The following is a 27,495-nucleotide window of genomic DNA, read 5'->3' as shown; positions in this document are numbered from 1 at the left end:
AAGGAATGACATTGACTCTAAGACTCTTTAGCTTTACAAGGGCCGATGGACGAACCTGAGTGCTCGGCTGGGAGGAGACAAGTTTATTAACGACTGCCCGAGCGTCTCCGAGGAAGGCCTAACAGCTCAGAACACACCTCTCTAAACATGCTGGCTTGTGTTTCGGCTACCTCAAACTGCGTTGAGAGTAGATCCGCCAAGATGTGACTAAGGTGATGCTGGTGGCGGTCTGCTGCGGTCAGGGGGTAGTCAGTGGCGGCATTACTGTTTTCTCATACTTACAGATACAAGTCCCAAGTCGTCATGCAGATATACATTTCTCACACCTCACGGTGCTTCGATGGCAACCTAAGCAGGATGGTAATCTTTGGAGGAAGTCTACCTGGGTGCGGGCTGATCTATTACCACCCACACATGTATCACGCCTAAATGTACAGAGGGTCACCGTACTGTGAAGGGACGGTGTGCTCTTACGACTTTGCATAAACTTACAACAATGGTATTATTACAAGGATACAATGGTATATTCAAGTCGTCGTGGCCTAAAGGATAAGACGTCCGGTGCATTCGTATTCGTATCGATGCAATCGTGCTCGTAGCATTTTTTCTAATGAAATACGTACTTATCAAACGTTCACGATTGACTGCTACAGTGAAGGAATAACATCGTGTAATAAAAATCAAACCCGCAAAATTATAATTTGCGTAATTACTGGTGGTCGGACATATTGTGAGTCTGCACGGGTAGGTACCACCACCCTCCCTATTTCTGCCGTGAAGCAGTTTAATGCGTTTCGGTTTAAAGGGTGAGGCAGCCGTTGTAGCCATACTGAGACCTTAGAACTTATATCTCAAGGTGGGTGGGCGTATTTACGTTGTAGATGTATATGGGCTCCAGTAACTAAGGTGGGCTGTGAGCTCGTCCACCCATCTAAGCAATTAAAAAAAATACAAGAAAACATACAACATGCGTCGGGAGTTTTTGCGTATGCGCGAATAGATAGCTTCGCAGTAATCATTCATAAACGATTCGAATCGCTTCCCTCATTCGCCTCGGGGATGGATCGGAACTACCCAACAATGTAACACTGGACAAGTGTGCATGTTGGGCACTCTGGATCCAAACCAGCCTATAGGTGAAGGTAGTTTTTTTTCGAAAGTAGTAATAAGGTAGTTTCTTTACCGATTTTATTCCGATATTGTTGTTGTTTTAATTTTATTTTTGTATTCTACGTGAAGTGTTATTTTCAATTTAATATGGATGTAATATCTGAAGTACCTAAATGAAATAAATAAATAAATGACATAAGAAAACTAAAAAAAAAAACATTTTAAATAAAATTAATTTTATTACGTAACAAAACTTTTAAACAGGTTTTCTGCTAAAATAATCTGTTATTTTCCTATTATCTGTTATTTTCCTATTGACTCTGGCCTTCAATTCCGAAGTCGCATCTGCGGGTCGCTTGAGCAGATCGCCGTCGCGACTCGCGTTCTGTTCCAGAGGCGACTCTTGGGGCATAGACAAGCTCGTCAGCCCGTCTTCGTCATCCAGCTTCTGCATCTCGTCAAACAACTTTGACGTACAGTTTGACAGTTGCGAGTGACAGCCAGTGTTGTCACTCGGATCGCTCTTATCGATTTTAATCTCGATTAAACTTTCGTCAGTCGAGAATAGGTCCGGTGAATCGGTCGATGTAAACTCTTTGAGTAATTCCGTCTGTAGGGAGTCGGACAGTTCCATTGTCGACGTGCCCGGTGTTGAGTCCTGAAAACGAAATTTCAGTGAGTTTTACAAAAAAAATCTTTTCACGCCTGGCTGTGAGCGTCCTGAATGTCTATAAACACATATTCTGAGACGCGAGTTGAGTGCCACCTGGTTTTGAATATGTTAATGATAGTCACCAGGACAAACAATCTTCCCTGCAATTGACAACAGTAAAAAAAAGTTTCAACGCAATTTGACTAATAACCCATCTACCAAAAAAACAAAGCCTAACTAAACCTTCTAACTAAAATATCAGATGTTAATTTGCCTCATAATAGTCCAAATATACTTAGATATATACACACACACAAGAATATTATTTAGATAATATTCTTAAAATCAATATTTATAAAGTAAAATTTTAATTATCATTGTTATTTAGTTATATGAGGGTGGAATCTGCCCCGGAAATAACAGGGGACAAAAACTCGATAATTATGTTACAACCAAGACGGCCTCGTGTGGGGTTAGGTTGGGGGGGGCTCTCCCCCCGGGATCTGGACGGGACCTGCAGCACGCAATGATTGCGTGCTGCGGGTCTCGCCTGCGAGGGAGATGCTGGACTTCCACCGGGCGCGTCCGTAGGTGGCGGATCACGGGATCCTCTGGGCGACATTCCCAGAGGTATCGTCCGATCTTTTTCGTTGCAAGGATTCTTAGGTTTAGGTCCTAGGTTTAGGATTAGGTTTAGATATAGGTTAAGGTCCTAGGTTTAGGATTAGGTTAAGGTTTAGGTTTAGGATTAGGATATTTTAGCTAGGCTTTGCAACGAAAGAGATCGGATGACGCGGACCAAATCAGCACTAGGAGGAGCGGAAGGTCGGCGCCCTCCACACTCTTCACTAAGTGAAGAGTGCTCCTTCTGGAGAGTGCAGCTTCCGATGGCACCGGTTTGCCGGCATGCCGTGAGCGGTGGCACCCTGTGCCCCGTTGTCGTGGAAGTGAGCCGGCGTTGCATGTCTGTGACTGCTGGCCGCTGGTTGCCATGTCCCCGGCTTCGGCTACAGGGGAGCGCCCCTCAGATATGGGGGGTACCGGTTCGCCGGCGTGGCTCCGTGGTTGCTCGTTTCGAGCGTCGGGCGGTGGTCTACCGAGTTGCCCTGGGCATTCGGTGGGCGACCGGCCAACCCGTAATCCCCACTGAGTGGGGGGCGGTGACCGCTGCCGCAAGGCACGGGGTCGCGAGGACGTAAACCTCTATAAAAAATACCCCAATCCCAAGCTCCGATGCCTGGCGAAGGGATGAATGGCTGGAGGGAGTTCAGTCCCAAGGGCATCACTCGATCCCAGGGGACCAAACCCCTGGTTAAATAACAAAGGAAAAAAAAATGAAAATGGACAATTGCAAACAGATATTACCCCAGGAGGGTACCTCTCGCTCAGCGGGAGGAGAATCCCTCCGTGCCTCTGAGCAATCGGAGGCACGCTGCCCCTCGTATTCTGGGGGGGCAACAATTGCCAAGAGGAAGGCGGCGGCAGCACGAGCCGCGAAAGGGAGAGGATCCCACTCGTGCACCCCGAGCGCTGTGACAGTGCGCTCTCACTGCGCTCGACCCAAAGCTCCGCAAGGGGCTGCGTGTCGAGCGGTCGGGAGTCGCCACTTTTCGTCCACGACAGCGCCGGACTTTTCGTCAGTCGGAACCAGGCTGACTCGAGAGCTCGAAGGAAGCGGAAGTCGGTCAAACGACCGGCGGCTCCCGCTCCCTCCGAGTCCTCGGAGGTGGAACCCGCACCTGCCAAGTTCCTGGCAGTCGAGGAAGGGCTGGTGAATGCTACGGCGTTACCCCCATAGGATGCGGACCTGCACGAAATTTGACGGTGACCTACGGCGAACCGGTTGTCACCACCCGGTGCGGACCAGTGCCTCCCGCCGTAGAGATACAGCTCATGTGAGGGAAGGTGAGGTTGAGCGACTATCCCGCTCCCTCGTCAAAGAAATGGAGGCTACGGATCCACGGGGGACATTCGTAGTCTCGAAGGAGATTGTCTCCGCGGTGGCGACCAAATCGGGCTCGTTGAAGGGCACATATGTGCAAGCCCTGAACCGCGTGGCCACCGCCGTGGAGACACGACTGGACGATCTCCTAAAACGGACAAGCACGGACGAAGTGATTAGCCTGCGGTTGCAAATGGAGCAACTGCAGGCACTATACACTTCCGTCCAAGTAGAAAACGCGGAGCTTCGTGCGGAGAGTGCTCGGGTGCGGGAGGAGATGGCCAGGATGCGTGTGGTCCTTGACGATGTCGTGGGATGCCAAGGCAGCTCGGCCTCTCCGCCACCCGTGCCCTCACAGCAGGAAGCAACGGATAAAGACCGCGAGATAGAGGAATTAAAGAGGTGTCTCGCGATAATGGAGGCCCGCACGTCTACGGTGGAACGCGCAAGGCCTCCACTGGCGCACGAGCGGCCTGTGCCCACAAATGCGACAGCGACCGCAGTTGTACCAGCGCCCACGGGGGCTGCAGCCAAGGTGCGTATGGCACCCGCCACACGAACGGTGCGCAGCTCTCGTGCACCGGCTAAGCCCGCTGGACGACGAACGCCCGCCCAGCCCACGAGGCCCCAAGCCGCTGCTTCTGCCCCGCCCCAGGCCGCTGCTTCTGCCCCGCCCCAGCCTGCCAAGGTGGGGCCTGGCAGAAGCCGCAAAAAGCGAGAGAGGGGCGTGAATGCCGCTGAGACGGCGCCGATCCCCCAGCCCCGCCCATTACCTCCTGCTCCGTCCAACATGGATGAAGCCTGGAACACGGTGGTGAGGCGGGGGCGAAGGAAGGCTGCAGCGCCAAGCACCCGAACCACCCCTGCGGTCGCCTCCCCTCAAGCAATGGGTCGAGCGACGACTGGGGGAGGGAGAAAAGGGCGCAAGGTGAAGAAACCGCGCGCCCCACGGTCGGCAGCGGTCGTATTAGAACTGCTGCCGGCTGGCAAGGAAAAGGGCCTCACCTATGGGGAGGTGATGGCTCGGGCGCGCGGTAGCGTCGACGTTGACGCCATAGGTGTGGAAGGGGGACTCCGAGTCCGGCAGACGGCCAGCGGGGCTCGGCTGTTGGTATGTCCTAGTGCTGACTCCGGCGCGGCCGCAGACAGACTGGCAGCCCGGCTTCGCGAAATTCTGCCGGACCCGGAAGTGGTGCGCATAGATAGGCCTGTCAAGATGGCGGAAGTCAAAGTGACGGGCCTGGATGAATGTGCCACTAAGGAGGAAGTGGCCGCCGCTATTGCGTCGCAGGGCAACTGCGCCCGCGCACAAGTGAAGGTGGGGGAGCCTCGGAGTTGTTACTCTGGATCTTTCACTGTGTGGGCGCGTTGCCCTGTGCAGGTGGCCACTCTTTTGGCCACGCCTCCACAAGGTCGGCCCGCCGACTCGCCGGGGAGGCTGCGCGTGGGCTGGGTGATAGCCCACGTGCAGTTGCAGGAGGCACGTCCATGGCGATGCCTCCGGTGTTTTGGCACCGGTCACGGCCTCGCCAAGTGCCCATCGGCTGTGGATCGCAGCGGACTTTGCTTCCGTTGCGGTCAGGCTGGGCACAAGGCAGCCTCTTGCAGCGCCGCCACGCCACACTGCGTGTTGTGCGACGCGGCGAAGCGGCGGGCCGATCATCGAGCTGGAGGCCCGGCCTGCTGTTCCGCCCCCTCTTCCACAAAGAGGCGGCGTGGCGGGAAAAAAGAGAAGAAAAAGGCAGAGAGAGAGCCGGCTGCACGTGAAGCAGCCGGCCCGTCAGTTCCCGCCGCGGCCGTCGAGCCGCAAGGCGGGACGGAAGACGAGGGAGCGATGGATGTGACACCTCAATAATGGGTCACGTCCATCGCTTCCTCCAAGCGAATGTGAACCACTCCGCCAGGGCGCAGGATCTCCTCGTCCACACCATGGCGGAGTGGTTCATCGACATCGCGATCGTCGCGGAGCCATACTTTGTACCTCCCGACCGGGAGGATTCCTGGGCCGGAGATGTCGATGGCTCTGTGGCGATCGTGATGCGACAGTCGGCGGCGTTACCCCCCCTTGGAATGGTGGCCAAGGGACCCGGGTACGTCGTAGTTAGGGTCGACGAAACCGTCGTGATCGGGGTGTACTTCTCTCCGAACAGGAGTCTCGCCGAGTTCGAGCAGTTTCTGGGTGGGCTCGAGGCGTTGATCCATCGCTTCGAGTCTCGCCCGTTGATACTGGCGGGGGACCTCAACGCCAAATGTACGGCGTGGGGTTCCCCTCGCACGGACTCACGCGGCGAGTTCCTGTCGGAGTGGGCCTTCGCGACCGGCCTCTGTCTTTTGAACAGAGGTTCGGTCGCGACCTGCGTGCGGTGGAATGGGGAATCACACGTGGACGTCTCGTTTGCGTCCTCATCCGCCGCGCGCCGTATCCTTGGCTGGCGTGTCCTCGAGGGGGCGGAGACGCTCTCGGACCATCGGTTTGTCCGATTCGAGCTCTCTGCTTCCAGCTCGTTGAACGCGCCGGCTGAAGACGCCCGCGGCGAGGAGGAGCTCCCGCGTAGCGCTCCCCGATCATTCCCACGATGGGCACTGAAGCGCCTGAACAAGGTGCTCGCGGTGGAGGCGGCCACAGTGGCCGCGTGGGCGCCGATGCCCGCGCGTCTAGTGGACGTGGAGTCGGAGGCCGACTGGTTCCGGGGTACAATGCGTCGCGTCTGCGATGCTTCGATGCCCCGGATCAGCGGTCGCGCTCCACGTGGTGGTGCGTATTGGTGGACGCCCGAGATCGCGCTCCTCCGAGAGGAGTGCGTGCGGGCGCGCCGCCGAAGCGCCCGCCACCGCCGTCGCCGCCTTCGCGATGCGGACTTCGCGGAGGTAGCGGCCCGCCTGCATGCCGACTGCCGTCAGAAGCAGGAGGCACTGCGGCGGGTCATCGGCGAGGCCAAGTCTCAGAGCATGAAGACGCTCCTAGAGACGCTCGACCAGGATCCCTGGGGGCGCCCGTACCAAACGGTCCGCAAGAAATTGCGGCCGTGGGCGCTCCCGGTGACAGAGCGTCTCCAGCCTCAGCAGCTGCGGGAGATTGTCTCCGGACTGTTCCCGCGGATGGAGAGGGACTTCGAGCCCCCCTCCATGGGCGCGCCGCCACGGGGTGATGTGAGCGGTGATGCCCCTGCTGAGGTGGTCCCTCCGAGCATCTCGGAGGAGGAGATTCGTGCGGCCGTGTCGAGGATGCGGAGGAAGGACGCGGCCCCCGGCCCTGACGGTGTTCATGGTCGGGTCTGGGATTTGGCCTTCGGTGCCCTTGGGGACCGGCTCGTGCGGCTCTTTGAAGCCTGCCTCGAGTCGGGACGGTTTCCGAAACAGTGGAAGACGGGCAGACTTGTTTTGCTGAGGAAGGAGGGACGCCCTGCAGACTCACCTGCGGGGTACCGTCCAATCGTGTTGCTGGACGAGGCGGGAAAACTGCTCGAGCGAGTGGTGGCCGCCCGCATCGTCCAGCACTTGGCGGGGGTGGGTCCCGATCTGTCAACGGAGCAGTTCGGATTCAGGGAGGGCCGCTCGACCATCGACGCGGTGATGCGCGTGCGCGCCCTCTCTGATGAGGCTGTCGGCCGGGGCGGGGTTGCACTGGCGGTGTCCCTGGACATCGCCAATGCGTTCAACACCCTGCCCTGGTCGGTGATCGCAGGGGCGCTGGAGTATCACGGCGTCCCTGCGTATCTCCGTCGGCTGATCGGGTCCTACCTCGAGGACAGGTCGGTCATGTGCACCGAGCACGGTGGGGCGGTGCTCCGCTTCCCCGTCGAGCGCGGTGTCCCACAGGGGTCGGTCCTTGGCCCTCTCTTGTGGAACATCGGCTACGACTGGGTCCTGCGGGGTGCCCTTAGCGCTCCTCTCCCGGGTCTAAGCGTAGTTTGTTACGCGGACGACACCTTGGTCGTGGCCCGGGGTAGGGACTTGCGCGAGTCTGCCCGTCTTTCCTGCGCGGGGGTGGCCTTCGTCGTCGGCAGGATCCGAAGGCTGGGTCTGGAGGTGGCGTTCGATAAATCCCAGGCCCTGTTGTTCCACGGGGCCCGGAGAGCGCCGCCTCAGGGGGCCCACCTCGTGATCGGAGGCGTTCGCGTCGAGATCGAGGCGACCGGGTTGCGGTACCTCGGCCTCGTACTTGACGGTCGTTGGAGCTTCCGTGCTCACTTCGAAAGATTGGGTCCCCGACTGATGGCAGCCGCCGGCTCGCTGAGTCGGCTGTTGCCGAACGTCGGGGGTCCCGACATGGTGGTGCGCCGCCTCTACACGGGGGTGGTGCGGTCAATGGCACTGTACGGGGCGCCCGTATGGTGCCACGCCCTGACCCGTGACAACGTCGCAGCGTTGCGACGTCCGCAGCGCGCGATTGCGGTCAGGGCGGTTCGTGGGTACCGCACCGTCTCGTTCGAGGCGGCGTGCGTGCTCGCCGGGACGCCTCCCTGGGACCTGGAAGCGGAGGCGCTTGCTGCGGATTACGCGTGGCGATGTGATCTCCGCTCCAGGGGGGAGCCGCGTCCCGGCGCGGCGGAAGTTCGAGCGCGGAAGCTTCAATCTCGGCGTGCCGTGCTCGAGGCGTGGTCTCGCCGCCTGGCGGACCCCGCCTACGGGCGACGGACCGTCGAGGCGATCCGCCCGGTCCTCTCGGACTGGGTGAATCGCGACCGCGGACGTCTCACCTTCCGAGCGACGCAGGTGCTCACGGGACACGGCTGTTTCGGTCGCTACCTGCACCTCGTCGCCCGGAGGGAGCCGACGCCGAAGTGCCACCATTGCAGTGGCTGCAACGAGGACACGGCGGAGCACACGCTCGCGTGCTGCCCCGCTTTCGCGGAGCAGCGCCGCGTCCTCGTTGCAAAAATAGGACCGGACTTGTCGCTTCCGACCGTCGTGGCTGCGATGCTCGGCAACGATGAGTCCTGGCAGGCGATGCTCGACTTCTGCGAGTCCACCATCTCGCAGAAGGAGGCGGCGGAACGGGAGAGGGAGAACTCTTCCTCCCTCTCGGCGCCGTGCCGCCGCCGTCGAGCCGGGGGTCGGAGGAGGGCGTTTGTCCAGCTCCGGCCCCTATGAGGAGGCAGTCTCCTCCCGGTGATGGTCACGGGGCGACCTAAGGGGGCTGAGACTGCGCCGCACGCTACCGTCACTCTAGCGCGCTGGCATCAGGAGGACGGGACGACGCGTCGGCGGCTGCGGACTGCGATGCGGTCCGCATTTTCGTCGTCGCTGTCGTCGCCGAACATACTGTGGAAGAGCAACCCGGTCGGCGGTGTATCGCGTTCCGACCCGGCAGGCTGGTTCTGGCCCAGCGGGGTATCCCGGAACACCAGCGGCATCGCCCGGGCGGCCTGAAGGGCCGCCGTACCGCGGAGACTGACGTCGTCGGTCGTCGACTATCGCCTCGACGACCCGTCGGTCGGGCGTCCTCGGGGTGGCGCCGCGTGTCTGGTTGTAGTGTTGACCGCGGGAACCCCCCTACTCTGACCGGGTTTTGACCCCGGACGGAGATCGGACGCCGGGTGTAAGAGTGCAGGGGAGTCGTTTAGTGGGTGGGCCCTAAATTCCTTGGGCCCGCGGTCTGCTCTCAACACCTGCAGATCGTAGAGTCTCACATACCCCGCGCGCCCCCTAGGCGCGGGGACCTCGTAGGAGGTTCGGCCCTCGGCCCGGAAAAAAAAAAAAAAAAAAAAAGGGGGGGCTCTCCCGTCCCCGCCGCCAGCACTAGGTACTCACGGTCTCCATGCGCTCGTGCTGAGTTCCCCTGAGCTTATCCACCTCCCCGTCTCTCAACACCTGATGCAAAAAATCGTAAAGGTCCGACCTGAGTACATTCGTTTTTGAGAAACGAACAATGAGTCGGTACAGCTGACCTGGAAATATATAATAGTAAAGATTCTGTTTAATTATAACTTTGATTATTGGTTTCATTGAAAAAAGAACTCTATCCTTGTATAACTAAAAACCAAATTTGTTCAGCAAGCTTTGTGATTTAGTTGGTATTGTTATTTATTATAAAAATGTACTAGAACATAATAATTTTATTGGTTTACATCGAGATATTCTGTAACAACATCATTTGTATGTTTGGAAGAATTTCGTCATTTTTTTTTGATGTTTTTGTTATATGTTGTTGTAAATATTGATAAAAAAAATTTAAACTTTTCCTTTATTGGTGGTAGGACATCTTGTGAGCCTGCACGGGTAGGTACCACCACCCTGCCTATTTCTGCCGTGAGGCAGTAATGCGTTTCGGTTTGAAGGGTGGGGCAGCCGCTGTAATTATACTGAAACCTTAGAATTCATATCTCAAGGTGGGTTGCGGCATTGACGTTGTAGATGTCTATGGACTCCAGTAACCACTTAACACCAGCTGGGCTGTGAGCTCGTCCACCTATCCAAGGAGTAAAAATAAAAAAGTAACTGTAGCGAAATGTGGGACACAGCAATTCTGGAGTCTAAAATGACAGAGTTTTGGAACGAAATTCCTTACGGGACGATACGGAGGGGTACCCTAACCGTGAAAAAACGTCCGTAACGTAAGATTTTTATTAGTAATGCACACAGTGTACGACTTAACTATCCTCCAGTTTTATTTTCTTTATACATCGAATAGAACTTAAAATTAATATTTTATAATAAGGAACTTCGTTCCTATCCGGTGTCCCACGACACCACACATCTTTTTAAATTTATAATAGGAGTACTAGACTGCTAGTTTGGAATAAAGCTGTCTGTGTCTCAAAATCACATCACATTTTGAGACACGAGGAGGGCAGAACCCATGGCTGGGTTCTGCCCTCCCACCGCGAGCAATAAAGCTTGGAGTACAACGGCGAGTCTCACCGACGGTGACGCCGCACTTGGCCAGCGCGTTGTACACGTCGACGATGTGGTCCCTGAGCTCCGCGTCGCCGAACGTGAAGTAAGCGAGGGGCCGCCCGGCCTGCGCGGCCGCCATCGCCTGCAGCAGACCCTTGAGCCGCGGGGAGCCCCCGAAGGCGCCGCAGCCCCAGTTGCCGGTCGCCACGCCCGGGTACTGCAGCGTGCTGGACTCTAGGTCCGCGTGAAACGAAAAACCTATCCAGGCCTGTCGGATTCAAAGTATAATCCAAATTAAGATAATATTAAAAATTAAGTAAGTGCGCGAATTCGAATAATTCAATTTTCAAAGTCGCGGAAGGTAGACGCGATTTTTTTTTTGTAATCAAGACAAATCGACTTACTATATACTCTATTCCAACTACGAAGTCCCTTTTGACACTTTTTAGAACGTAACTCTTCACGTCTCGCATAATTTGAAATAACAATCATTTTTTGTTCATGGTCGTCAAAATCATTTAAAAAATACACAATCAATCTAAATCAGTATACAATTAATTCACACATACAATAACGTAATAAGAACATATGTCTCATGAGACTTCGTAATTGCAATAGAATATAAACCAAAATTAGTTTTCAAAATTCATTCTTCAACATCATCATTTTCCTGTCCTTCTCCCAGTCACCTGGGGTCGGCGCAACAAGTTTTCTCCTGCCATACTCTTCTGTCATATACCATTTCTTCCATCACTCCCCTCTTACACATCTTCCTCTAAAACCTTCCACATTCATAGTTAAAACTGACTTTCTAACTTCATTATCATTTCGTCTCATCACATGTCCATACCATTCCAAACGCGCACTTCTCAACTTCTCTCTCACAGGAGCCACTTTCAGACTTCCTCTAACATATTTCATATACACTCTTATTAGAGAAAATTTAACACTAAACATACCGTAACGGGTCAAATGACCCACTTTGAAATTTTGCATTGAAAATACACGTATCATTTGCTTTTGCACATTTGACTTCATGACTTTTGCTTACCGATTAATCTACAGTTATTGTACATTTTTATCATTATTTTGTTAGTTTATTTTGAGTAATACTTGTCGTATACCGTTATCTACCCCCTATGATAGAAATAGGTACCAGTAAGGTGTTGGTATGATCAGAGACGTCTTAAGCTAGGATGGGGCCCTTGGGCACACAAGAATTTGAGGCCCTTTTGGAAAGTAAAAAAAGCGAATTATAATAACATTTTTTTACTGAGTATGAGACCATTTATTATAGGTAATCAAATACAGTATGATATAATATGTCATTAATGATATTAGAATGCTGCTGGTTTTTTGGTTACGATTTCGATAACGGTTTCTTTCGGGATTTCTGTTGAACAAAATCTTCTATTATAGGCATAGTATATGCCATGTAAATACCTTCTGATTACTGATTTGTGAAAAAAGTGTAATGTGCCCGACAAAAATGTTTTGAGAATAAACGTGTGAGAGACATTGTCGGTCTTTCGGGGCGCCCTGAGAATGGGGGCCCTGGGCACGGGCCCCGTGTGCCCTTATGGTAAAGACGGTATTGGGTATGATTAGTGTTAATTAAGTCGATTTCGTCTTACAAGGACTTAACAGCAGACGATATGACGTGTTAGCCCACTGAGTTTCTCGCCGGATCTTCTCAGTGGGTCGCGTTTCCGATCCGGTGGTAGATTCTGCGAAGCAGGGCTCTTGCTAGGGTCAGTGTTAGCAACACTCCGGTTTGAGCCCCGTGAGCTCACCTACACACGTTAGGGCGAAGCTGAAATAGCCTCTCAAGGCTATCAGCATAGATAGGAAAAAAAAAACCAAAAAAAAAATGTGAGCTCGCTCGCAATGTATATCTCACCTTATTAAGTTCCCTGGTCAACATTTCCTCCCTGTACTCCTGGACGGGGCTGGGGTAGGGCAGCGCGTCTATGGCCAGCACGGCGCAGCGCCGCCGCCCGGACGAGTCCACGGGCGTCTCGTCCCGGTAGTCCCCGGCCCACTGGAACGTGCTCGCGTAGCCCGTGTACCTGCTGTACCTTTCACAGCCTGGACAAAGTTATTGCGGCTTCAATGTCATGAGGACCTTTGGCGGGAGCGCGAGGAGTGACGTTGTGTGATTTGTTTTATTTTGTTGTTAACGGTGATTTATTAACTGTTTAGTATCTTGGAAAATGCACAAATGTGGGAAAATGAAATAAAGCCGCTAAACGTAACTTCTCGGGATCCTCCAAAAAGTCTACTGAAAAAGTCTCAGTAAATGACCACCATTTTACTGAGGTTATATTTCATCACATATCATCTCATCTCATCTCATTTCATTTCATTTCGTTTTCATTTTTCATATAAAAAAGTTTTCATTAAAATTAAAATAAGACTAACCTTACTGGTCATAAAATCCCTTAAAAAAAACAATCTCATGAGTGACACACAGCGCTCTACTCTTAGATGTACTTACGTTATATTACAGTTATTCAGTTGAATAGAGTGGAATTTACAAAAAATTTACAAAGTCCAGTTAACTTTAGTACACCTGTCAAGCACTGATGACAAGTAATAGACTTTTTTTGTTTTCAACTAATTTTATTTTGTTACGATTACGGTAGCACTGTTTATCAACCAGCCTCCTCTTCGAAATTATCAAAACGGCACGTGTGATACACATATTAATTTGTTTTAATAAATAAATACACAATAAAGTTTTATATCATTGTCCTGATCACACACATGTTAAGTACTTTTGCATCTCTATTTTTGTTAGCAGTTATGCGTTCCAGTGTGAATGTTGGGGCAGTTACACAATACTATTGAAACTTCGACCAAAAGTTTCAAGGTGGCAGTCGCGTGTTGATGGGTCCCATGACCACCAGATGCTAAGAGATGGCAAGTTCTCGAGCACCCCGTATATCGGCTGGCACTTACCAACAATTAACAATGCTTCATTGGGCCTCAGCACTTCCGTGAACAGCATCGACACCATCAGCTCTGGACATATCACGAATCTTATCTCTTCTTGCACGCAACCATAGTTCAATACACCACCACCTAAGTACCTGAATGAAGTATAATCTGTTCAATATTATAGTTTAACCGTTCCCAAAAGGGGTCCAAGAATACATTGGGTGGTCTGTTAGATACATGTAAAAAAAAAAAAGTTTAGAGAATTTAATAATAGTAGGAAATAGCGGAACTTTAATCTACAAAAGTCTATTTTAGACAAGAGAAAAATCATACTTGTTAGCGAAGTCGACCTGTATGAGTCCGTGAGCATCCTCTATAGTGGTGTCGGAGTCTACGTGCAGTGGGAGGAACGACAGCGGAGTCCCACTGGAGCCCCACGCGGGGCAGCCCCGCGGTGGCACGCTGCGCCGGGTCCAAGTCACCACGCCGCCCGGGACTGTACTGCAACGTACTCGACTTGATCACAAACGCAAACAATCTTTTCATTTTTATTGCTTTGATGGGTGCACGAGCTCACAGCCCACCTGGTGTTAAGTGGTTACTGGAGCCCATAGACATCTACAATGTAAATGCCGCCACCCACCTTGAGATATGAGTTCCAAGGTCTCAGTATAATTACAACGGGCTGCCCCACCGTTCAAAACCAAAACACCTTACTGCTTCACGGCAGAAATAGGCAGGGTGGTGGTACCTACCCTTGCGAGCTCACAAGAGGTCTTACCACCAGTTAAATCTTCATGCCATGTAAATCATAACCAATCATAACCAATTCTATAATTAGGTTCCTTCTTAAAATTCACACCTCCTCTCACAAGAGGTCCTACCACCAGTAAAACTGCCACACTACCAGATAAACGAAGTGTTATTAATATAAGCGGAAAATAATGTTTATTTACTGGTCTAAACAAAGGTATTCACAGCTATAGTTAGTTCAGATTTTGTGAGCCTGCAATGTCAATCAAAGACAGCTGACACTAATAATTCCCCATATCATGTTATAGAGAAAATTATGTTGTTGTAAAACAAACATTTTAATTATGTATAAAATGGCATATCACCTTTAGTGCACACTCTTCGAAAGTAGTGACACAAACATTTTAATTTTTCTAACACTGATTCAGAACCATCTGTCTCGTACAATCTGAAATATCAAATTCCTATGTATATTTTTCTAATAATAATCAAAAGGAGAGCAAATACATGTACAAAAAATTAACAAAAAAGTTTCTGTTTTTTACATCAGAAGAAATTTAATTACATAAAAAATTTGTTTAAATGGCAATTCTAAGATAATAACAATTATAAATTTTTTTTTTTATTATTTATTATTTTTAAAATTATTTTTAAAATTAAACTTACATATAAAAATTGATGTGTGGATAAGATGAATATTCAGATGATTTCTTTTTTGTATTCCGTCGTGGAAAAGTACAGAAAAAAGCATTCGCAAGGATACTTGCTATTTGTTGTTGTGACAACGATATAGAATAGTTCTTGTGTTGTCTGAAAAATTTCAGACGGAATTCAAATGAATTTTAAGATATATATTTCTTTGGAAGGAAATGTAATTCAATTAACATTCCATTCCATATTAGCATTCCATTCAAATTAAAAAAATTGGTGTATTATATATTTACATACATAAATTTATTATTATTATATCCACAACATATCTTACTTCAGTAGCGGTATGGGTGACTGAATCAATTTTGGCAATGCCAACGCTAACTTCGCTATCTCAGGTAATGTAACATCAAAGAAGTATTGTGTTTCTTCTTCATCTAGATACTGTAACAGTTTTACATTAAATGATTTTTTACATATCATAATGTTAGAATCAATAGCATGCAACCTGAAATGTTTTCCATTTTACTAAGTATATACATATACTAGCGACCCGCCCTCGCTTCGCTTCGGAAACATTAAAACACACATGAAACAAAAAAAAAAAAAAAAAGTAGCCTATGTTCATCAGGGACAATGTCGGCTTGTAATGGAAAAAGAATTTTTCAAATCGGTCCAGTAGTTTCGGAGCCTATTCGAAACAAACAAACAAACAAATCTTTCCTCTTTATAATATTAGTATAGAAGTATAGATAGTATAGATTACTTAATAAGCTTTCATGGTTTTTTACATTAATTTTCTTATATTTATTTTTTTATTCATTTTACTCTTCAGTCATTCTTTCTAGCTATTCTAGTGACCCAAAAGGGTCATGCTAGATTCACCGAGCGAGATAATTCTCTGAGTCAAGCTAATTGCCTTACATAAAAAGTACTTTACTAAGCATTCAAAAGTTACATTATTGATTTTACTGTACTACTACCACTTCTTCAAAATCTAGCTTCAAAGATTCTGTGTTAAGGTCATAATTAATATATACAATCAGTGTTTATGTATCTATATTGACCTAGTTTGAAATAATATATTGTTTGTTTACAATAATTAAAAATTGATTCACTTACTTCACTGAACAATTTGTGTAAGGCTTTGAATTTCCATATTTTCTTAAACTTTGTATTGTAGCTGAGTATAGTGTTAGCCAGTTCCCGACTGTCCCTGATAGGTTTCCAGAGACTACTCTCTATAACCTCCCATCTCTTTTTCAAGTGGCAATCACCGTTGCTCTAAAATGAAACCAAATTATTTTGGAATAATAGATTAAATGTAAAAATAATTTTTTTGCATTCATATTAATATGAAAAGTCTATCTTTTATAATAAAAATATGAAGCAAACTGAATGAAATTTAAGATAAAAATACATACTATGCAGTTTATAAATTTTACATAAATTATTAAAAGAAATATCTATTTGAAAACAGTTGCATACATAACTGTAAATTTTTATTATTATTTATTATTAGAACTAATTACAATTCAATTTATACTTGTAAACTCAAGATGTGTAGATGTACTATATTATATAGGGGCTTGTTGACATTTATTTATTAAAGTATTTTTATTTATTTATTTGGAGCTCTTACTTTTATTTTGTGCTAAAGCTTGAAGTTGCAATGTTATTGGACCGCACAGTATTTATAGTATATCATATTTATAGTATATCATAGTATATCAATGAGTATTTATAGTCGTTCATAGCTTACTTTGGATTATTACATACTTTTCTAGTGACATGTTCTGCTGTCAACTAATAATACCAAAACAAACCCTTGATGTGCTACCAACCACTTCAACAAACAAAACAAAGCAAATGTACTCACATCTTCAAATGGATAAAGGCTCTGATTTGAACACGGCATCCTTACAAACTCATGATCCCACTTATCACGTCCTATCTGCGGTTTTGGCGGTATGTCTCCATCAATCGGTCTACCGTTCTGCACGTGATACAAAACGGAATGATTGTATGCTGGCACCACTAACGGAAATTCTGGAGCACCCCACGGGGATTGGGACCCGCGTATTTCGCTAATGGGTACTCCGAGCCAGCTTTTAGTTACTGTACTCATGGTAGTACACAATTTTATTACCTTTTTTGATAACGTAATTTTAAAATGATAGAAAGTAATTTTAAATCTAGAACTTTTAAACGTTTACTTAGTTGTGGACCGGCACGTATTGTATGAAAAAAAGCTATTGAAACAATTTGAAAGTTTTTATTTCTAAAAATTTAATAATTATACAGGTAAGTATAGTCTTTTTCAAAGGATTTTATGACCTGGTAACTAAGACCTTTAGGTCAAGTCGTATTTCATTGGGGTTGGCCGGTTAAAGCTTTCCTCAGATATCGCCAGCGTAGCTGGTTCCCTTGTCACAGAAAGCTGCCATTTTGTGTATATATTTTGCGTTGTGAAATTTCGGTACTTTGTGACTTAGATACGGTTCTTAATACTTTTAAGCAGTTTTAAACAGTTTTACAACATGTATTCCAACTTGATAGTTAAAGAATTAAAGAAGGAGTTGAAAAAACGAGGAAAAAAAGCGGATCTTGTCGAAAGGTACAATGCTTATGTTTAATTTTAACTTAAAAACTTCTCTCAAACTATTTCCATTAGTTATATTTTACAGTTTCCATCTTGCTGCATCTCCTGATGGTATGTTGGGCGAAGAAACTATAATCAAAGTGAAATGTCCATATGCTAGCAGAAAACATGAAATTAATATAACAACGGTGCCTTACCCGGAAAAATGCAACAGGATATTGTCTCTAAAAAAACCTAGCCATATTATTATCAAATCCAGGGACAGTTATACTCCTCAGGCAGAACATACTGCAACTTGGTCATCTACACCTACAAGGATAATTTTACAAATAATATGTGAAGGATACCTTATATGAAAATATTTTCAAATTAGCATTGTATGAAAAATATCTGTACTATAACTGTGCACACTTCTCGAAATAAAAAGTCAATAATATTTCAATTGTCTTTATTGACAATTCCTACTCTAAAATTACATAACATTACACATATGAAAAATATTTTAAATGCTAAAGGTACGTCGTTTTCGTGGCCTAAAGGATAAGACGTCCGGTGCATTTGTGTGTAGCGATGCACCGGTGTTCGAATCCCGCAGGCGGGTACCAATTTTTCTAATGAAATACGTATTCCACAAATGTTCACGATTGACTTCCACTGTGAAGGAATAACATCGTGTAATAAAAATCAAACCCGCAAAATTATAATTTGCGTAATCACTGGTGGTAGGACCTCTTGGGAGTCCGCGCGGGTAGGTACCACCACCCTGCCTATTTCCGCCGTGAAGCAGTAATGCGTTTCGGTTCGAAGGGTGGGGTAGCCGTTGTAACTATACTGAGACCTTAGAACTTATATCTCAAGGTGGGTGGCGCATTTACGTTGTAGATGTCTATGGGCTCCAGTAACTACTTAACACCAGGTGGGCTGTGAGCTCGTCCACCTATCTAGGCAATAAAAAAAAAAAACTTAGAGAGTGTATAATCTATGTATAATACTTGTTTATGTGGACTTTTTGGCGGGAACGCGAGGAGTGAAGTTGTGTGATTTGTTTTATTTTGTCTATTTAGTGTTTCTTCGGGTTTAAATGTGTAATAATGGTGGTTTATTAACTGTTTAATATCTGTGAGTGTGCACAAATGTGGGAAAATGAAACAAAGCTGCTGGACGTAACTTCTCGGGTTCCTCCAAAAAGTCCACTGAAAAAATCTCAGTAAATGACCACCATTTTACTGCGATTATATTTCATCCCATATCATCTCATTTCATTAAATTTCATCCCAGTTGATTAATGTCTCAAATTAATCATCTTCATTTCATTTCACTCCATATTATCATTTTTCATAAAATTAAGAAAATAAAGTAAAATAAGACATGACTTAAAGGTCTTAGTTACCAGGTCATAAAATCTCTTAAAAAAAAAAACTTGTTTATGTGACTTATGGCGGGAACCCGAGGAGTGAAGTTGTGTGATTTGTTTTATTTTGTTTATTTAGTGTTTCTTCGGGTTTAAATGTGTAATAATGGTGGTTTATTAACTGTTTAATATCTGTGAAAGTGCACAAATGTGGGAAAATGAAACAAAGCTGCTGGACGTAACTTCTCGGGATCCTCCAAAAAGTCCATTGAAATAATTAAAGTAGTAAATGACCACCATTTTACTGAGATTATATTTCATCCCATTTCATTTCATTTAATTTCATCCCAGTTGGTTAATGTCTCAAATTAATCATCTTCATTTCATTTCACTTCATAATATCATTTTTCATAAAAAAATGAATATAAATTAAAATAAGACCTGACTTAAAGATCTCAGTTACCAGGTCATAAAATCCCTCAAAAAAATAATAATACTGTTTATGTATGTTAGCTATGTAATTATTGTAAATTTATGTACCGTAAAATGGGGCGATTAGGGACAAATTCCAACTTTATGAGCAATTTTAAGGTAGTTGTTGATGTATATAATGCTATATCAGGATCAAAATGATTGAGTCTTGGGGGCATCTTTGTTGTCTAATTTAAAATTATGCAACTAGCATTCCAGTTTAAGCAAAAAATGCAAAAATAGGTGTAATCCCTATTTACCCGAAAATTGCGGTTAATTGGGATGAAATGAGAAATTTGCTAGGGTTGGCACTACTTTTATTTTTATATATAGTTTTAATTTATTTATTTATTTAGTTGCACCAACAAAGTGATCATCAATAAAAAAAATTGAAAAACTGACAAAAGTACATGGCAGACATCACCTCAATTATAAGTGCAATCGACAGTGCATTAACAACTAAATATATATATACATATATAGTGGGCTTTCTTAGAAACGGTTTATATTTCTCCGTTCTTGGTAAGTACTTAGGGGCTGATATTTCTATCTGGGTTAAGAGATTAGGTGTGTCGGTTATTCCATGGATTAATCAGATGAATACCCCCACTCTGAACAAATATTAAATATTTTATTATGTATTACTTAGACATTTTTGTCCACCTTGAGATTTCATTGATCTTGTTACATGTCTCTGCAAAATCGACTTACTTACATTAAATTGCTTATCTATGTCAACTAAAGACTTATTCCCAATTTCGCTTCGAATAAACCAGATTTTTACCAACAAATTTAAAAAATATTGTTATAACTACATAGACAACCCTACAAACCTGTACCTATTTATACTTAGGTCGTTTCCATTTCACGTATTCTCATCCCAATTGACCCCTTTTTCGTTGTTATTTATACCTAAGACGTCCCCAATATCCCCAAAAACAACAGATTTTTACATGTATTTTTATTTAATCAAATACATTAAAACCAATAACAACTGAGACTTACCTTTAATATATATGCTGGTTCAAATACTAAATAACGTTTATAAATCATAGTCGTCTTCTATTATTATCAAATAAATAAAAGAGAGCAAAGTTTCTAGCACTAAAATAATGACCACCACAGAAAGTTAATTTGAAACGCGATTTTTTATAAGTTAGCAGCTATTATCATGCATATTCAGAGTTGTTTTGTGAACTTTCAACATTCTACTATTAAACTAGAAAAAATGGAAGATTTTGCAACTAATATAAAACTTATATTGAGCGTCGAAAGATTTTCCCGGTTTTTTCTCGATTCGCCTCTCAATCCCTAATCGCCCCATTTTACCGGTATGTACGGTACGCGATACCATAAAATATTTACGCGAAATTTCGAGGCTTATTGTTTTCAACATGCTGAAATCCCTCTAAAGTATTTTATTGGAAATTAAAACTTGGGTTATTTCTAATTTTTTTGCAGACACAATGAATTTAGAGTTACTGGGTGAGCATAACATTTTTTTTTTGAGGTTCACTAGAGATAAATCTATGTTAGTAAACAAACCAAATTTATTGTTTTTCAGAATCGTTTGGACAAAATTATCCTGAGGTAAGTAATGGCTATATTTTTTTATCTCATCCCACCTTGTATTTCATAAACATAGTAAAGCTGTACAATTATACACATAATTGGAAATTAAAACTATTCACTCGGCACTATTAACAATTTCATTTTATGGAAGAAAACGGTTTGCCTTTTTGCTTTTTACTTTCTAGTGCCGACAGACGCATGTTGCTTTCTGGCTAGAGTAGCAGTACTGCTCAGAGGCGTATTCAAGCTCTCGGCTCACTTGGTGTTACGTGGTTACTGGAGTCCATAGACATCCATAACGTAAATGCCTTATGATAAAGTTTGCCTCACCATTTGAATTGAAATGCATTACTGCTTCACAGTAGAAGTAGACTGGTATGAGTAAAGTATGAGGCAGGTGTCAGAGCCTTTTTTTTTTCCGGGCCGAGGGCCGTACCTCCTACGATGTCCCCGCGCCTAGGGAGCGCGCGGGTTATGTGAGACTCAACGATCTGCAGGTGTTGAGAGCAGACCGCGGGCCCAAGGATAGGTGTCAGAGCCTAGTATAACATAAATACATAACCTTCAAGCTTATCCTGAAAATTTATACAATACTGAAAAAATAACAATACCAGACATAATGCAAAAACATGTAAAACAACTAACAATAGCAATATCTATTTGTTCAGTTTAATGGTGTGTATTTATAAGTGTTAACCCTTAGCAATGAGATGGTGCAAAGCTGAAAAATAGACTAGATAATTTGCAAGTTGCACTGTGGTGTCTATGATGATAACTATGACTTTCCATCAGGTGAACAGCCAAAACAATGATTATTTATTATTACAAATGAAAATCATTTCAGGAATTCGATGGTACCCTTGACTCAATTTCACTGGCTTCAACTTGTGCATTCAACAGACGAGGCACATTGCTGGCTGTAGGCTGCAATGATGGTAGGATTTTTATCTGGGATTTCCTGACTCGGGGCATTGCAAAGTCAATATCAGCTCATGTGTACCCTGTATGCAGCTTAAGTTGGTCAAGGAATTGTAAAAAGGTAACTAATTCAATAGAGATGCTACAAAACTGAAATCTTGTGAATTGTCTATCTATGTATAGCTCTTTTTCATCTTTTCCCATGGATGTCGGAAAGGCGGCTATGGAATTTATTGGACAATGGGCAATTGCATTCTGTGGTTGTCAACTGACCTTTACCTTATCCATTTTGTTAAATTACGCTCCCTTATGTTACATATATCTTTTCTAGCTATTATCAGCATCAACAGATCATAATGTATGCATATGGGATGTACTGTCTGGTGAGTGTGAACAGAGGTACAGATTCCCTACTTCAATATTACGTGTGCAATTTGATCCGAGGAATGACAAGAGATTTCTCGTGTGTCCCATGAGACATGCAGCCTTACTGGTCGATACTGATGGTGATCATAAAATACTTCCTATAGACGAAGATGTAAGTAGTTGAATATTCTAGTTGCATAGTGAGATCAAGCCATGTAGCATTCAATATATGGCATAGATTATATACTAGTATACCACAGATTATATAGTCTGTTCTAGTGGTAGGAAGCAGGGGGATTACTTGTTACTGATTATATATTAATTAATTCTTACATTATAGGCATATCACCATGGAAATACTACCTAACCATTATTTTTAGGTTTTGTTTGTTGATTAAATTAGTCTCATTACCAGAATTCAAAAGTTTTACCTTCATTTCCGTATGGTTAATATTTTAGTTTTTATTAGATTCTGAATAATATAAGTTTAGTAGCAAATTTAGCAAACATTATCATCATCAGCCCATCTTCCACTGCTGGATGTGCAAGTTAAACCACTGAGCCTGGTCTTTGGCTCTCCAGATCCATTCTTGCCAGTCACACTTCACACCACATAGCCTCCACTCAAAAACCTGTCTGCTCCAGTGATTGTTGGTGTTACAGCATTTAGCATTTAGCCAATAAAATTATTAGTTACCAGTTAGCTACAGTTACAACTGCTATATTCAGATTCTTTGAGTGATTCTTTATTTAAGATTGAATAATGGTGATTCATAATATGGCATATTGAAAAATTAACTCCACTTGTCTGATTTTTTGTCAGAAATAATTAATTTTCAGTGATTGCAATCTTATTTTACATATAAAATAACTATTTAATTTCTATTTCACAAATTATCGTATAAATTAATTTGACACATATTTCAGGGCGATGTAAATGTAATGGCTTCCTTCAACAGAAGAGGAGACTATGTTTATACAGGGAATGCCAAAGGAAAAATACTGATACTTGACTCACAGACGTTGGCCGTGAAAGCCAGTTTTAAAATAACTGTAGGCACATCCAGTACAACTAGTATCAAGAGCATCGAATTTGCTAGAAGGGGAGAGTAAGTATCATATCATCCTAAAAAAGAGTACTGACTTGAGACATAAACCAATCCAACAAAAAAAAAAACAGATTGAACTTCTATTTGCATAATTACTTACTACTATTTTACCATTACTACTACCGTAACCCACAAATAGGCAAGTGTATCTGCTTATTTGTTTTGAAAAGTACAAATAAACAGAATTAAAACCCCAACCTTTGTGGTTCATAATAGGCTCTACCACTACCGGTACCCAATAGGCCTTGGGTCGTTGAAGATGTTAGTGCCATCAAAGATACATCTCTGAATGAAAACAACAGTAATATCAGTAACGGTACAGTTTTCACTAATGCATACCATTCACTATACACAGTTCATTACATTGTAAGATGTGTATTATCTTACACTGGATCGCTTCTCACTTCATAGCGCTTATTTACATGACATATTCATAATTATTTACGTTTTTTGTACAAATAGTTTCAGACAATTAAAACGTTTCAGTTGTTTCCTAGTGAACACGTCGGACCGCGTCATCCGGGTGTACGACACCAACACGGTGCTCCAGTGCGGGGTCAACGGTGAACCCGAACCCATACAGAAACTCCAGGACCTCATCAACAAGTGAGTGTTGTGGGCTGTGTACGTCATCTAGGAGCAAGGAACGTGCCACGTCCAGCCTCTCTAAGTCAGGACCTCCTCTTGTGATGTCGGGAACAACCAGAACAGGGATTCCCAAAGTGGTCGATATCGAAGACAACTGATTTTGGAAATATTCGTAATGTTATTCCTCTATGAACGGTTTATATGTATGAACGAATTTAAGTTTTTTTTTTACTTATTGCCCGTTATTGCCCGTGTAGGCAGGTGCGCATACGGCCCACCTGATAGTGAGCGGTTACCGTCGCCCATGGACTTCGGCAATGCCAGGGGCGGAGCGAAGCCGCTGCCTACCGTTAAGCTTACGTGAACTTTTTGTTCCAGAACAACGTGGAAGAAATGTTGTTTCTCCGGCGACGGCGAGTACATCTGCGCCGGGTCCGCGCGACAGCACGCGCTCTACATCTGGGAGAAGTCGATAGGGAACCTCGTCAAGATCCTGCACGGAACCAAGGGGGAGCTCTTGCTGGACGTCGTGTGGCACCCCATCCGCCCCATCATCGCCAGCATCAGCGCCGGTGAGCGAGCTAACACAAGCTTAACCTGGCACAAACTTATTGTAATTTTGTAAACATAGAAAAGATAGAAACGGTCGTCCAGTGGTCGAAATTCTTGCTCACCTGGTGTTAAGTGGTTACCGGAGCCCATAGACATCTACAACGTAAATGCGCCACCCGCCTTGAGATATAAGTCCTAAGGTCTCAGTATAGTTACAACGGCTGCCCCACCCTTCAAATCGAAACGCATTAATGCTTCACAGCAGAAATAGGCAGGGTGGTGGTACCTACTCGTGCGGACTCACAAGAGGTCCTACCACCAGTAAAATAATACTGTAAGCTTGGTTTGTGTGGTATATGTACGTGAGGTTTGTCGTCGTCCAGGTGTGGTATCGATATGGGCACAGAACCAAGTCGAGAACTGGTCAGCGTTCGCTCCCGACTTCAAGGAGCTGGACGAGAACGTGGAGTACGAGGAGCGGGAGAGTGAGTTCGACGTGGAGGACGAGGACCGCTCCGTGGACCAGGCCGGGGACACCAGGGACGACGAGGAAGTCGAGGTAGTCCAACTTGCCATTATCCCTCTATTATCCCCTTGTAGGCAGCGGCTTGGCTCCGCCCCTGGCATTGCTGAAGTCCATGGGCGACGGCAACCACTCACCGTCAATCAGGTGGGCTATATGCTCGTCTGACTACAAGTGCAATTAAAAAAAAACTTATTTCTGAAAGTGTGTGGCGCATTTACGTTGTAGATGTCTATGGGCTCCAGTAACCACTTAGCACCAGGTGGGCTGTGAGCTCGTCTATGTGGTCGCGATCCTCAGCGGTGAGAGAGCGATGAAGAAGAAGAATTGTTTTAGTGCGGTCGTTAATATTATTCTTTTGAAATCAAACGAATTTCTGGGGTAGTTTTTTAATTTCAATAAACCATGTTCCTCATACAATGGATGATGTTATGCTTCACATGAAGTGGTTATAGTATATTAGACTCGTTAAAGGCGTAAAAACTTCAGTTGAACAGTGCTTTCAAACGCCAACAAGCTTATTTTGTGTTCCGTTCATAATGGATTAGACCGCTTAAACTAAAAAAAAAAAAAAAAAATCGCAGGTAGACGTGACTTCGTGCGAAGCGGTGGCGGCCTTCTGCAGCTCCGACGAGGAGGGTGAGGACGAGAACGTGCTGCTGTTCCTGCCCACCGCCCCCGAGATCGAGGACCCCGAGGTACGCGCCGCCGATGAGCTCTCTGTGCACAAGATATAGTCAAGTGTCTATTTAAATAATGCCTCGTAACGCTCACTCGGCTACCCAAGTGCGAAGGGAATTTATTGATTTAAATATTATTATTTTCCTACCTAAGCTGGTGGTCTAGAGAGACCATACGGCTCACGGGGCTCAAATCTGACGATGTGGCTAACACGATCCCAAGCAAGAGCAGTGCTTCGCAGAATCTACCACCGGGTAGGAAACGCGACCCACTGAGAAGATCCGGCGAGAAACTCAGTGGGCTGTGTCTGTGAGTTAATGTACTCGTCGAGCCCTTCGACGAGAACGATGACCGGTGCTTGTGGTATCTAAAAGCACCGTTAGTGGAACGGGAGGATCCGAAATGACGTCAATATTTTTCATGAATATTGATTTGACCTTAGTTTTTTATGGCACGGAACTTTCTCGAACGACCTTCAGTCGAAAATATATTTTATGTGAACAAGATTTTGATGTCTACCGAGAAATACAAGCAAATAATAAAAAAATATCCGAAGATATATGTGGAAAAGTTGCCAGTCGTTGGGAAACAATTATAATGTATTCAGTATCTTCATTGATCGAACTTATTCTGTTTGGCTATCCAGGATGGTTGGGCGGCGACTCAGGAGACGATCACGCCAGCCGAAACTCCAGAAAAATTGGAACCTGCAGCAAAAAGGCCCAAAAGCAAAACCTACGACATATCACTGAAAATTCCCCCGCCTGGTAAATAAATATATGTCTTTTTTCATAATAATAATTAATAAATAACTAAAAAAAATCACGTTGGTCATCCGGCCCCAAATTAGGATTCCATTAGGATACCACATCATCATCATCATCATCAGCCTTTATCTGCCCACTGCTGGACATAGGCCTTCCCCAATGCCTTCCACATAATGCGGTCCTCCGCCTTCCGCATCCAAGACATACATACTTTTAATTATAGATAATAAACGCCCATCAAAGAGCAAACAAACTTGTTGATCACACGAATGTATGCCTGATGCCGGAACCGAACCCACAACCCTCGACGCAAGAGTCAAGGTCGCTAACTACTGCACCACTGAGTCATTCAACTGGTTTTAATAACTTGAAATGGCAACTCTGAAATCTTTGTTTATACTTTGTATGCTGGACGGATAAAAAGCAAAGCTATCATCTATTTAAATAAAAATGAATTGCTGTTCGTTAGTCTCGCTAAAACTCGAGAACGGCTGGACCGATTTGGCTAATTTTGGTCTTGAATTATTTATGGAAGTCCAGAAAAGGTTTAAAAGGTAGATAAATGTGAAAATTATTATGAATTAAATAAAAATAACAATTTTGTTTTCTCTTTGATGTGTCTTCGGTCGGACGGATTCCTTTTGTTTGTTTTAAGTTTATTTTATACAAAAGTTTAGGTCTTTTATTTATCGATTGATACGAAGTCTGCCGGGTCAGCTAGTGCCTAATAACAATCTCACTGGACTGCGCAATTACTAAAGTATCAATAAGATAAAAATGGACACTATAATAAATAGGCCGTAATCCCGTAAGTAATAAGTAGGCTCTCCCGGCTTCTGTCTCGGGCGGGGATCGCACGTTCGGATGTGAGTGCAAGTGAGAAAATGATGTGTTCATTTTGTTTTTACAGAACAATCATTGTCATTCGGAGGGAAAAACAAACAAGCTGCTGGAAATAAAAAAGTAGCGGGCAGGCCGAGGAAATAATAAAATTTTAGAAATTTTGCATATCTTTTGTTTTCCTTTCTTTTTTAAGTGATTTTATGACCTGGTAACTAAGACCTTTAAGTCATGTCTTATTTTAATTTATATTCTTATTTTTATGAA

The 27,495-nt window shown here is 45.0% G+C and overlaps 2 protein-coding genes across 2 annotated transcripts; one reads left to right on the top strand and one right to left on the bottom strand.

Moving 5' to 3' along the window:
- Positions 1–1,329: 1,329 nt before the first annotated feature.
- Positions 1,330–17,186, bottom strand: Parg (Poly(ADP-ribose) glycohydrolase). The gene is made up of 11 exons (XM_028182187.2): positions 16,768–17,186; positions 16,011–16,172; positions 15,223–15,332; positions 14,904–15,047; positions 14,603–14,685; positions 13,818–13,980; positions 13,506–13,636; positions 12,445–12,632; positions 10,569–10,812; positions 9,459–9,595; positions 1,330–1,768 (listed from the first exon to the last, which is right to left on the bottom strand). Exons 1-11 carry the CDS (start codon positions 17,014–17,016, stop codon positions 1,367–1,369), a joined length of 2,013 nt encoding a protein of 670 aa, XP_028037988.2. The 5' UTR covers positions 17,017–17,186; the 3' UTR covers positions 1,330–1,366.
- A 3,447-nt stretch (positions 17,187–20,633) lies between these two features.
- Positions 20,634–27,396, top strand: Rbbp5 (retinoblastoma binding protein 5). Its single transcript, XM_028182163.2, has 11 exons — positions 20,634–20,797; positions 20,877–20,902; positions 21,729–21,923; positions 22,134–22,340; positions 23,096–23,277; positions 23,764–23,883; positions 24,244–24,437; positions 24,801–24,976; positions 25,525–25,638; positions 26,268–26,388; positions 27,299–27,396. Exons 1-11 carry the CDS (start codon positions 20,779–20,781, stop codon positions 27,373–27,375), a joined length of 1,431 nt encoding a protein of 476 aa, XP_028037964.1. The 5' UTR covers positions 20,634–20,778; the 3' UTR covers positions 27,376–27,396.
- Positions 27,397–27,495: the final 99 nt, after the last annotated feature.

This window comes from Bombyx mandarina, chromosome 12 (assembly GCF_030267445.1).
Source record: "Bombyx mandarina strain Sakado chromosome 12, ASM3026744v2".
In the NCBI taxonomy this organism is placed as follows: domain Eukaryota; kingdom Metazoa; phylum Arthropoda; class Insecta; order Lepidoptera; family Bombycidae; genus Bombyx; species Bombyx mandarina.
This window is presented reverse-complemented; position numbering and strand designations above follow the sequence as displayed.